This window comes from Chrysemys picta, chromosome 8, assembly GCF_011386835.1.
Source record: "Chrysemys picta bellii isolate R12L10 chromosome 8, ASM1138683v2, whole genome shotgun sequence".
NCBI classification, from domain to species: domain Eukaryota; kingdom Metazoa; phylum Chordata; order Testudines; family Emydidae; genus Chrysemys; species Chrysemys picta.
Genome location: NC_088798.1, coordinates 27,299,309 through 27,312,789, shown reverse-complemented (window position 1 = coordinate 27,312,789; position 13,481 = coordinate 27,299,309). Strand labels below are relative to the sequence as shown.

Here is a 13,481-nt window from a genome sequence, read left to right as displayed (position 1 = left end):
TTTCAATATATTCTATTAATAACTTTATTAGTAGAGGGTCTTTTACCCCAAGGAAATGGAAAGCGCATTATTAAATTTCACAAACTATAGATCAAGTTTACCCCATATTTACACTGCAGTTGGGAGGTGTGATTCCCAGTGGGGTAGATAGACATGCTAGCTCAGCTTGAGCTAGAGTGCTAAAAGTAGCAGTGTGGGCAGCAGTACAGGGGGTCTGACATGCTCAGACTTGGGGGACTAGCCCAAGCCACTGTCTGTTCAGCAAAATCCATACAACCACATTTAGAATGTTATCTCAAGCTGAGCTAGTGTGATTGTGTCTACCCATGCCAGGAATTGCACCTCCTATCCTCAGTAGGGGCATAGCCAGTGGGATCAGTTGAGTTGCATCTGCTAACCTCAGGGTTGAATTTGAACTGACGTGTATAGAGTTAGGATTACTTCACCTACCACTGAAATGAATCAGCTGTTTAACAGTGCACAGCAACATTACACGGCGATGTACAGGAGATGAGTTCGCTTTTGCAAACAGGGGCTGCTAACAGGGAGTTTCGCAAGGGAGTTCTCCAGGTGAAGGAGGAGCAATACAGCACCCTTGGGGTAAGTGACTGTCTGTAGTGTGTGTTTGTTTGTGTTTGGGGGTTACTTGCTGTGTGCTGAGCTTGTGTTTGTCAGTCTGTTTGTTTGTTTGTTTGAAGGACCGTGTGCTGTGGCTGGCAATTGGAAGCTGTGAGCTTCAAAGGAAGGTCTGAAAGCTAGAAGCCTCTGGTAATTGGCTGAGCATTCATATAGGCCAGGGCTTTATAAAGCAGCGCACAAGCGATCAGGGAGCTTTTGCAAACAGGGGCTGCTAACAGGGAGTTTCGCAAGGGAGTTTGGGAAGGGGGCGAGGGTCCCTTGCCGGTTCTATCTGTTTTCCCTTTATTCCCCTTAAAACCTACAAACCAACTACATTCAAAGCTTCTTGATTAAACAACCCTTTCAGCGGACAGGGGGCTGCAGACAGGGGAGTTTGACAGAGGGAAGCTTACGATGGTTAGGAAGACCCGCAACACCTGTGCCAGCACTGCTTCTGTCTCCTCCACCTGCGCCTGTAGCCAGACAGAGCGCCTGAGCATGGATGCTTCTACCCAGATCCTGGTGTGGTTTTGCAGAGACTGTAACTTGCAATTTCCACTTACTGATATCCAGGCTGGGGGGACCATCCAATGTGAAAGGTGCCTGCTGGTGGAATCTCTCAGGCAGCAGGTGGGAGAGCTACAGGAGGAGGTGGCTAGGTTGAGGAGCATCCGAATCCACGAGCAATTCCTCGACAGTGTCCATGTGGAGACAGCTGAGGTAGCTGTCCCAGTACACAGGACTGCTGATACACCACTGGTGGAGGAGGAAATGGCTCATGGTGGACACTGGCAGCTGGTTACTTCTGGCAGCAGGCAGTGCTCCACCCCTGCTCCGAACCCTCCCGCCATGGTAATAGGTAACCGTTATGCCCTTCTTGATACAGGAGAGAAGGAATCACCCCCTGCAGTAAAGGAGGAGAAGCCTCATACCCCTAAAGCTGGGAGGTCTGCTGCCACCACTGCGAATAGGAAACGTAGGGTAGTGGTGATCGGAGACTCTCTGCTGAGGGGGACAGAGGCGCCCATCTGTCGCCCTGACATTTCATCTCGGGAGGTATGCTGCCCGCCGGGGGCCCGTATCCGAAATGTTACAGAGGCATTGTTGAGGATTATCCAGCCCTCTGACTACTACCCCCATGCTACTCATCCATGTGGGCACAAATGATACTGAGAGATGTGACATTGAGTGGATCAAGAGTGACTACAGGGCTCTGGGAGTACGGGTGAAGGAGTTTGGAGCGCAGGTGGTATTCTCTTCGATTCTTCCTGTCAAAGGTAGGGGCCCGGGCAGAGACAGATGCATCATGGAGGTGAATGCCTGGCTGCGAAGATGGTGTCGCCAGGAGGGCTTTGGCTTCCTCGACCACGGGATGCTATTCAAGGAAGGACTGCTAGGCAGAGATGGCGTTCACCTTTCGAGCAGGGGAAAGACCCTATTTGGACACAGACTGGCTAACCTAGTGAGGAGGGCTTTAAACTAGGTTCAATGGGGACAGGTGAGCAAAGCCCACAGGTAAGTGGGGAACATGGAGACCTGGGAGATGGGTCGGAAACAAGAGGGAGTGTGGGCTATAATGGCAGAGAGAAAGGAGGGTCAGGGCAAAACTGGGAGGCAAGATCGAACCAGTATCTTAGATGCCTATATACAAATGCGAGAAGTATGGGTAATAAGCAGGAAGAACTGGAAGTGCTAATAAATAAATACAACTATGACATTGTTGGCATCACTGAAACTTGGTGGGAGATGGACATAGGAGACGGAAGTGTTGAGAGCTGGGTTAGGCTAAAAGGGGTAAAAAACAAGGGTGATGTCATGCTAGGAGTCTACTACAGGCCACCTAACCAGGTGGAAGAGGTGGATGAGGCTTTTTTTTAACAACTAACAAAATCATCCAAAGTCCAAGATTTGGTGGTGATGGGGGACTTCAACTATCCAGATATGTTGGGAAAATAACACAGCGGGGCACAGACTATTCAATAAGTTCTTGGACTGCATTGCAGACAACTTTTTATTTCAGAAGGTTGAAAAAGCTACTAGGGGGAAGCTGTTCTAGACTTGATTTTAACAAATAGGGAGGAACTCATTGAGAATTTGAAAGTAGAAGGCAGTTTGGGTGAAAGTGATCATGAAATCATAGAGTTTGCAATTCTAAGAAAGGGTAGAAGAGAGTACAGCAAAATAGAGACAATGGATTTCAGGAAGGTGGATTTTGGTAAGCTCAGAGAGCTGATAGGTAAGGTCCCATGGGAATCAAGACTGAGGGGAAAAACAACTGAGGAGAGTTGGCAGTTTTTCAAAGGGACACTATTAAGGGCCCAAAAGCAAGCTATTCTGCTGGTTAGGAAAGATAGAAAATGTGGCAAAAGACCACCTTGGCTTAACCATGAGATCTTGCATGATCTAAAAAATAAAAAGGACTCGTATAAAAAATGGAAACTAGGACAGATTACAAAGGATGAATATAGGCAAACAACACAGGAATGCAGGGGCAAGATTAAAAGGCAAAGGCACAAAATGAGCTCAAACTAGCTACGGGAATAAAGGGAAACGAAGACTTTTTAATCAATACATTAGAAGGAAGAGGAAGACAAAAGACAGGGTAGGCCCACTGCTCAGAGAAGAGGGAGAAACAGTAACAGGAAACTTGGAAATGGCAGAGATGTTAATGACTACTTTGTTTCGGTCTTCACCGAGAAGTCTGAAGGAATGCCTAACTGAGTGAATGCTAATGGGAAGGGGGTAGGTTTAGCAGATAAAATAAAAAAAGAACAAGTTAAAAATCACTTAGAAAAGTTAGATGCCTGCAAGTCACCAGGGCCTGATGAAATGCATCCTAGAATACTCAAGGAGCTAATAGAAGAGGTATCTGAGCCTCTAGCTATTATCTTTGGAAAATCATGGGAGATGGGAGAGATTCCAGAAGACTGGAAAAGGGCAAATATAGTGCCCATCTATAAAAAAGGAAATAAAAACAACCCAGGAAACTATAGACCAGTTAGTTTAACTTCTGTGCCAGGGAAGATAATGGAACAAGTAATTAAGGAAATCATCTGCAAACACTTGGAAGGTGGGAAGGTGATAGGGAATAGCCAGCGTGGATTTGTAAAGAACAAATCATGTCAAACCAATCTGATAGCTTTCTTTGATAGGATAACGAGTCTTGTTAAGGGAGAAGCTGTGGATGTGGTATACCTAGACTTTAGTAAGGCATTTGATACAGTCTCGCATGTTATTCTTATCGATAAACTAGGCAAATACAATTTAGATGAAGCTACTATAAGGTGGGTGCATAACTGGCTGGATAACCGTACTCAGAGAGTTGTTATTAATGCTGGAAAGGCATAACAAGTGGGGTTCTGCAGGGATCTGTTTTGGGACCGGCTCTGTTCAATATCTTCATTAACGACTTAGATATTGACATAGAAAGTACGCTTATTAAGTTTGCAGATGATACCAAACTGGGAGGGATTGCAACTGCTTTGGAGGACAGGGTCATAATTCGAAATGATCTGGACAAATTGGAGAAATGGTCTGAGGTAAACAGGATGAAGTTTAACAAAGACAAATGCAAAGTGCTCCACTTGGAAGGAAAAATCAGTTTCACACATACAGAATGGGAAGAGACTGTCTAGGAAGGAGTACGTCAGAAAGGGATCTAGGGGTTATAGTGGACCACAAGCTAAATATGAGTCAACAGTGTGATGCTGTTGCAAAAAAAGCAAACGTGATTCTGGGATGTATTAACAGGTGTGTTGTGAGCAAGACACAAGAAGTCATTCTTCCTCTCTACTCTGCGCTGGTTAGGCCTCAACTGGAGTATTGTGTCCAGTTCTGGGCACCGCATTTCAAGAAAGATGTGGAGAAATTGGAGAGGGTCCAGAGAAGAGCAACAAGAATGATTAAAGGTCTTGAGAAAATGACCTATGAAGGAAGGCTGAAAGAATTGGGTTTGTTTAGTTTGAAAAAGAGAAGACTGAGCAGGGTGATAGCAGTTTTCAGGTATCTAAAAGGGTGTCATAAGGAGGAGGGAGAAAACTTGTTCACCTTAGTCTCTAAGGATAGAACAAGAAGCAGGGCTTAAACTGCAGCAAGGGAGGTTTAGGTTGGACATTAGGAAAAAGTTCCTAACTGTCAGGGTGGTTAAACACTGGAATAAATTGCCTAGGGAGGTTGTGGAATCTCCATCTCTGGAGATATTTAAGAGTAGGTTAGATAAATGTCTATCAGGGATGGTCTAGACAGTATTTGGTCCTGCCATGAGGGCAGGGGACTGGACTCAATGACCTCTCAAGGTCCCTTCCAGTCCTAGAATCTATGAAAAAGAATACTGAATCTCATTTAAATTGCTGAGGGAATTCATGTAGCCAGACTGAAATTGCCTACGAAGGAATTTGGTCAAGACACTGGGGTTAACACCACAAAGGCCAGGGGATCTCTAATGATCACAAGCAGATTTACAGCTCATCTGAAAGATGGCACCTTCAACAACAGTGTGTTCATGGCATTACTGTGGGAATTGGTTAAGTACCGACTCCAAGAAAAGACTGCTACTTCTTGAATCCCCAACTCCTGTTCCAGCAGAACTCGATTATCTTTCAGAGGGGTAGCGTGTTAGTCTGAATCTGTAAAAAGCAACAGAGGGTCCTGTGGCACCTTAGAGACTAACAGAAATATTGGGAGCATAAGCTTTCGTGGGTAAGAACCTCACTTCTTCAGATGCACGTAATGATTTACCCACGAAAGCTTATGCTCCCAATACTTCTGTTAGTCTCTAAGGTGCCACAGGACCCTCTGTTGCTTGATTATCTTTGGAATTCTTAGATCCAATCCTTTCACCCAACTCTGCTTAGTTTGTGAGATAAGGGTTCACAATTCAAGATGGTATGACTGTAGGCCATGAGATGTAAAGCAAGACCTCCCCCAAAAGTCAGCTATGTAATTACATGGGGCCATTCTTCATTGCTTTCAGTAGAACTACTCCAGAAAAAATAGCTGCTTGAGGATATTCACTAGAAAAATCATATATTAAAAAAACAGTAAGACTGTGCAAAGATATTAATAAAACCAATAATTCTTTACAATATCTGGCCATAACAGGGTATACTCTTAAAGCACTTCCTTAATGCATTTCATTATCCATAGGCATTGACAGTATTTCAATTAAATGTCCTTGGTTTTATACACACATATCACTTGAACATTCTTTTAATATGTATGTTTTAAGGCCATGATCCTGCAGATCTTGCTCAACTAGGTACTCCAACTGAAGACAATGAGGCGTCTCATAAGACCAGGGATTACTCATATGAATAAGTGTTGCAAGAATCTAAAATTAGTGAATGTATAATGTATACATACAGCATTTTCAAATCCATGATTTTCTAGGTAGAAGTCAATAAATACGTTTCCAAGCTTGCAGGATGACCCTGGGGAATCATTTTGATCCAAAGGAATCTGGTGTAAATCCTGGCTCAGGACACATCCTTATTTCTCAGAGTTCAATTTTTGTGACATATATGGAAAATAGACGTCAGCCTCTGATGAAAAAGACCACTTACCTCCAGGGAACACACTATAAAAACTACAGCCTTGAGCATTAACAAACCTGTTGGCAGGATTACCAGTTGGACATTATGTAAATATGGCTTTTATCTTCATTATCAATTGTTGCTATGTCACAGAAAATGCTAGTTAGAATACAGGTAAACTCTGATTATCTGAATCCCCGTTAGCTGGCATTCAGATTAGTCAAAATTCAGAAATGTCCTCCAAAAGTGTAATTTAATTTTTCTGAAATTCTGTTTTTCCAAAATCCAGGTAAGTCCAGGTAAGTCCTCTGAGCTATTTAGGTAGTTAGGGTTTATCAGAATATTGTTTGGATACACAGAAATCACAATATGCTTTGCATTTTTAGTATCTCATAAAAGCACAGGCAACTCAGAAACAGCATGGTCTGGAGAAATGAAGAGGTTTGGGAAGCAGGAAATTCAGATTTCTAAATCCCAGCTCTATCATTGACTTACTGTATTGCCTTGTCAAGACATCAGCTGTCTGCCTCAATTTTCCCATCTGGTAAAATGTGGATAATATTTATTTACCCATCTCAAAAGGGTGCATTGATTGTTTGATTTTACACTGCTACATGAATGCTGCTTATTAAACACGTTTTCCATTGCAAGGCATTATCTTCATCTTTAATTATAAACACATAACCAGTTGCCCAAAATGTGATTGTACTGAAATTAAAAATAATGTAAAATAGAGAGAGTCCTATTTAAAAAAAATCTAATGTAAATGTATGAGATTACAGTACAATTTCCTAATGGAGCTCATGTCTCTGACTTTGATCATATGTGATTGTGAGTAGAATGCCAAGTAGCAATGATGACCTCTATTCAGTAGAAACATATACGCAGCTCCTATTGTATTCTTTTATATTTAAATAGTGAAATGTAAGGGAGTAGTTCGAAGTAGAATACAGCTGGGTCAAAGAAAATTCACACCAATTACAATTCATACATAATTCACATTTTACCTATTTTGGAAAAAAATTCACATTTATTTACTGTCAAACAGGTGTTAAACTTTACATTGGTTATTAGTGATGGGCTCGTTAACAGTTTTACACAAAGGGATGAAAAAAAGCAGAATTTTGCTGAAACAATTTACATTTCATTAGATCTTTATCATAAAATAAATTACTAAATATAGGCAGAAGGAATATGGAGGAGTAATATTTGTTTTGTTTTATTTTTAAAAGGACAGGCACCTTTTGTTCACCAGAAAGTTTGAGAGAAGTGTCCAGTGTCCCCATTAGCCCTCCCCATCCCACCCTGGGTAAAGAATGAACAGGGAATTGATTTACAATCTTGGCTAGATTTTACCAAATTTGTGCAAGGCATGGCATAACTGGCTTCTAAGAGAAATTTCCCCTTGGAATTTTTTTTTTTTGGCAATAAAAAAAGTCAAACATAAGAATAAAAATTAATTTCTCAAAGCAGAACACTGTTTACAGTGAAAAATAAGTGAAAACAGGTAGAACTTGGATTTTAAACATACTACAGTACTATGAACAAAGTGTAAGAAAAACAGCTTATAACATATGTGCAACCAAGAGCTCTTCACAATATTTTCTTCAAACTCTTTAAAATTATTTTTAATAATTATATTTCAGTTGGACACAAATGTATTTTTTTACCCTAGCAATAGAACAAAATATAATTTCTTTAGCCATCTTTCACGAGAACAGTTCATTGTACAGTTGAGGAAATATATGAAATAAGGCCTGTGGCTTGATTGCTAGTGGTTAGACATGTTTTCAATCTTTGCCTTAATGGAAAAGATTTGCAGTGAACTGCAAACTGATGCAGAATCTCTCTCTCCTGCTTTTGAAAGTCTTGTCAGGAATAATAAGGTACAGTAAATTTGTCCCACAGGATTTTAGAGCCTACGTCTTGTATATAATACAATGCAGGCCTACCCAAAAAAAGAGGGGGGGGGGAGGGTGCAGCCATATTTACAAATATAGTTCACAAACTGCTGCAGTAAAATGGCTGGAAAGTTTTCGTCTGTTTGTTTGTTTCACAATTTTGTTAAACTCAGCAGCAGAAGATATCTTAAAATACCTTGTTGGTATCTCTTCTCTTTGTAACAAATAATTCATTTTAGTATACTCTGTGTATATACAAAGTTTTTGTTTTATAAAAATTCACAGAACTGCAAGGTCCAGTCATCCCCTTTACACCGGAGAACCACAGGGTGAACAGAATAGTCTCTTTGAGCAGATATGAGGGAGCCTGTGTTGGGCCAATAAAGTCTTTTTAATACTTGTATGTGGCCTTTAGTATTTCTTTGCTACACTATTAAAGGCTTGTCACTAGTTGCATTTGTCCTTCCCTAACATCTCCTTCTGGGATACATCCTTCTTTGTTAATGGGAATTATATAGCCATCACTATTGCCCCTGCTGATTTGATAGTACATCTGAAGCTGATGGCCAGCTCCAAGATTTGGCATGCTTTTGTAGTAAATGTCTTCATTCTCACTCCTCCTGGAGGGAGAGAGATCTTCTTCAACATCAGGGCTGCTCTCTGGATAAGGAGAGTCTCTAAGATTGGGCATGCTTGTGTAAAGAGAGTCTCTGTTGGGGGATTGTAGGTGGTCTTCAGCCTCAGCTGTCAGCTGTGAGACGTAGCTGTCAGTTCCTTCAGTCTTCACTTTCTTCTGTGGCTGGTACAGAAGCGAGTGAGTCCGTTGGGGAATGAGTGGTGCCTCAAGCTCCTTATGGTGAAGCTCCAGTCCTGGGTTGTCACTGTGCATCAAAGATGAAGCATCCGCCACAATTGCATCATCTTCGCTACTGCTCCCGCCAATCACAGCTTTGGCTGGGAGTGTGCGCTCCAGGTTGTGGTTCTTGCTGCTGCCCCGCAGGTTGTTGTGCACTAATTCTGAAATGATCATTTTTTCAAAAGCAGTATCATTCAGGCTTAGTCCACAGTCTACAACTTGCACACTGTCATTATAATCTCCATTGCGCAATGAGTAGCTGTTGTTGAAATTACCATTTAGCGGTAGAGTATCCATGGCACTTGTATCCCTGGCATTGTTCAGTGAATGTCCTGAAATAGAAAGGGGACAGTTTGGGTTACTCGCTGGCACTCTTTTTACTTTTCTTCTTTTTGTATAAAACTCTTTAATGTAGTTCAGGACAAAGTTGTACTTGGAAGTAAGACTTGAGAAAAGTTAGGTTATTGAACATTCCCAACTGTAAACAGTTGCACACCTTATAGGAAAGATGTATTTAAAAAATAATACTGATTTCCCATGGGGTGGAATTGGATTTTAATTTAGAAATTTAGGGGGAACTCTGGGATTCTGATTTCATAATTTAGTACCAGTTTTATGACTCTTCCACAAGGAACTGTTCACTCCATGCCCTTGCATATGTAATGCAAAGCAATTCATTTGTAAACATTTACATTTTAAAGTACAACACCATGATTAGAAAAATAAAATTAACAGAATTTGTCCTAAACGACACTAAATTAAAAAGGAATTAGGCCACATACAAAACTGAAGGTAAATGTATAACATAAACCCACATAACTGGCAAGCAACTACTTTAACAACAGTTCTAACCGTTCCTTTTTTTTCTGGAGATGAAGTAAAGAAAAGAATGAAAAAATGGACAAATACAAAGAATTTATGTTAAACAAGGACAGCCAACTTTCACACTAAAGGGACCAGGGCCCACAAGCACCATCCAACAACACGATAGACAGCAGGTGGAATGACTCACTTTGACAACTCACATCATGTCTGTCTGCTCAGGCTATCTGGCCTAAGAGTAGCTGATATATAAAAGAAAGTAAAATGATTTATTGTAACATGATGAAGAATTACTAAGCTTCTCAGCAACTTAGTCAGAGCAAGGGTTCAGCAAATTAGATTACTAGCAATAATAGCTTTTTTCCCACTTAATGTAATTTTTGCACTAATATTCTGTCTGCCAGCAATGGCCTCGGGCTTCTAAAGGTCAAAGTTCGCCTGCAGTCTGCATCAGTCACAGTGACAGCACTGAATGAACCAGTATAGTCAATTAAGACTTAGGCCCACAGACACCATGGGCATGCAGTTCAAATGCAGAAATGTTAGGAATTTCTGTAAGCATGGGTCACAGAAATTAAACCAAAGAATAAATATTAACTGTGGAATGGGAGGAGGAAATCAGCCATGGCTGACATCTTTTAACTGCTGGAGGAATGACAGATTGGGTAAGTCTGCTGGAGATATGAAAAGAAGTTTAAGAAAAAAAATTGGAATCTTATGGTGGCAATTTTTTTGCATTAAAGAAATGTGTTTTCTATAGACACAAAGACATGTAAACTACGAAATCACAATGCTTCCCAGGCAAAGAAAAACAAGAGTTTTGAAAGAAACTGAAAAGCCTGTACCATTGAAAGTTAGATTGTTTGTTAGTGAATTCCTAGAAAGTCACTTTAACTACAAATATGACTGGAAATAAAGAAAGAATGAAGTGATGTTATTGGAATGAAACTGATCACTGTGAGGCTGCTGCATTATATGCAAGGCTTGGAGGAGCATAGGAAAAAAACTTTTGTTTGAAAAAGATTACAGATTTTCTTGTTTTGCCTTTGTTCCACACTTAAAGCTGCAGCGTACTCTGGAAAATGCAAGTTTCTTCTGAATTTTTTTTAAAAATGAAAGTGATATGTTTTTGTCATGAAATTGTTTTGGTAGCAGAATACTAATTTTGAGCTAAATTCTCCTTTTGAAAAACTTGCAAGTAATTTTGTATTGTGCTATTCCAGCCTGCCATGTGTACCGAATTAGACAAAGTGATGATGGTTGTTTGAAAGGCCTCTTTAAGCTTTGATTAAACAACTTCATAGCTTTGTAACTTCATATATGTTTCAAGATCCTAGCTGCACAGAACATATGGCATTTATAAGAGTGAGGCAACACATGGACCGCATGCTGGCATTAATTTCCCTAATGAAAGTGATTTATTTTTATAATTTTGTTCTCTGTGCTCTGCTAAGCAGATACCAAAACATATTTGATAACCCAAAGTGAGAGTTCTGTGATATACTGCAGAGTTAAGCACTCTAGAATACATTTTGACTGATTTGAGGAGGCAAGTTTTGTTGCCCATCATCAGGTAATTCACTTGAAATCTTTCCATAGCCTGTAGCAAGATTACTGTGGGAATGTAGAAATGTAAGTAAATTATTAAGCATTTTTGCTTGACATTGCTTTGGTTTTAAACAGCAAATTATTTCAGCATTGCGTATCCTCATTTACCAATAGGGTTTGCTACAGACCTTGTGTTATTTTCCAAAAAGCACTACAGAAGTACTGTTTGAATGTGGAAACATTTCAGTTGCAAATTGTGAACCACTTGCCCGCTGAGTCTACTTCATGACCACTAGTTATGTTTTAATTGTGCCCATTAAAAACCATGCTGAAAAAATTTACATTTGATAGGCAAAGTTAAGTTTTACTCCCATACTTGTCTCTCTGTAGGTTGCTAGAGGAAAGCATAAGGAAAGTAAGAAAACAAGAGAATGAAAATAGAAACTGCAGTTCAGTTAAAAAAGAAATTTGAAATAAAAAACAGAAACAAGGTTTTATGTTCTCCATATTGTCAAAGTTTTAACACAGCGTTTTAATTACACTAGAGATAATTATTTGACTCATCAAAACTGTAACTACTAGATATATATTAATTTATTAATTGTTCTGCAATTAAGAAAAACATTTGAATAATATCACAACAAAAGTTAGGTTAGTGATGACACCCTTAGTCCCAGAGAACTAAACTGTTCTAATTATAACCTAAAGTTTCTCCTAAAGAAATCAACTAACATAAAGCTGCACTATACTATAGTTTCGCTTATATTTGATGCTGGATGCAATTTTCTACACCAGGATATCCAAAAGTGTGTCAAGATGCCTCGCACTGTTTTATTATCTAAATCAACTCCACACGCAGGTTTTTCTCGGCAAGATTTTGAGTCAACTGAAGCTTATATTGCATAGACATGATACCTCTAAGTGATATATATCTTGAAGATGGGCTCTCGGACCATGTGGTGTCAGTCCTGTAATAGTATATTAAGATTTATGCCACCTGTGTTAAAAACATGGATAATTATTGGTAAATACTATTATGGCAAAGGCATTACTATAATATAGTGCAGTTTTACAAGCTTGGCATTGGCAATACTGTAAGTATTTCTTAAACTGACAGAAATTCAGAATGCAGGATTGGGATATTGCAACTTGAGTTTCTAGCTAGCAAAAAGAAAGGACTCAGACTAAAGAAAAGCGATTTTCTTTTCAGTAAGTATAAGCACACCTGGTGAGTTAAACACGGGAGCTGAAGGGGCATTACATACAACTGTTTCAGCGAGCAGTGTGTTATAGGGGTTGTTAGTGCCGTGTGGTCGAAGAAGAGGGTTTGTTAGTAGGTAATTGCCAGTCATTCCTAAAGCAAAGAAACAGAAAAAGAGACATCAGTTCTTTTATTTTATTCTTGACAGTTTCTATAACGTATTTTTTTTATTCATCATGAGTCATGTAGAACTTGTCAAATGTAATTCGGCTGAAAATTTCTGAATGTATTTGAACTACTAATTTGAAGGAGGAGAGAGAAAACTTAGTTAAATTTCAGTAATTCACAGGTGCTGTCCAAATCCCCAAAGTAAACACCTGCTGAGAATGACATTTACTGTTTTCTATAAAAATAACATTAAAGAAGAATAGCAGTTAAATGCATAGGGATCCATATTCTATTTAAAGATGCTACAGCTTAATCAAGAACCTTGAACACTGTGGTCCAGAACTCAAAAATCCAAATTTTATTAATTTAGAGATGTTGGACAATTCCTTAAGAAAACATCTGGGTTATGACTAACCTTCGAAAAGCAGAGAGGAGGGGGAAGGAAATAACTTTCTTCAAAGAAATACAAGGAATGACAAACTGCAACAAGCCTATCTTAGTATATGCAAAAGCACACATGCTGAGGAGAAAGCAAAATGTTTTGCTTTAAGAAATTAAACCATTCATATGTTCTTTTGGGACAGATTCATGCTGCGACAATATCTGCAAGGTTTTAAAAATAAATTTTTAAATGTCTAAATTTCTCTACCAATTGGTTTAGCAAGATAAAATAAAACATGACATGATCATATGAACAGATATTTTACTAATTTTCAACTTCAATGCATCACTGTTTACACAAGATTTCAAGTTATTTATTAGACAAAGTTTCAGCATAATTTGTGAAAAACTAAATGTTTGAAAACCAGTTTATTTGGCTGTGTGACTTCTAGTTT

The 13,481-nt window shown here is 39.4% G+C and overlaps 1 protein-coding gene across 38 annotated transcripts in view; it reads right to left on the bottom strand.

The window, feature by feature from the left end:
* Positions 1-7,159: 7,159 nt before the first annotated feature.
* The window catches only part of ADGRL2 (adhesion G protein-coupled receptor L2), a 470,630-nt gene continuing 464,308 nt past the window's right edge, over positions 7,160-13,481 (bottom strand). For 13 of the 38 annotated variants that reach the window (XM_065554079.1, XM_065554094.1, XM_065554092.1 and 10 more), the window contains 3 exons: positions 12,502-12,630; positions 11,653-11,670; positions 7,160-9,238 (listed from right to left, as the gene is read on the bottom strand). In XM_065554079.1, coding sequence (XP_065410151.1) covers positions 8,484-9,238; positions 11,653-11,670; positions 12,502-12,630 — 902 coding nt within the window. In that variant the 3' untranslated portion in view covers positions 7,160-8,483. Of the gene's footprint in view, positions 9,239-9,918; positions 9,971-11,652; positions 11,671-12,191; positions 12,274-12,501; positions 12,631-13,481 lie in introns of all 38 variants that reach the window. The other 25 variants (XM_065554096.1, XM_065554090.1, XM_065554115.1 and 22 more) reach the window with 7 other exon arrangements.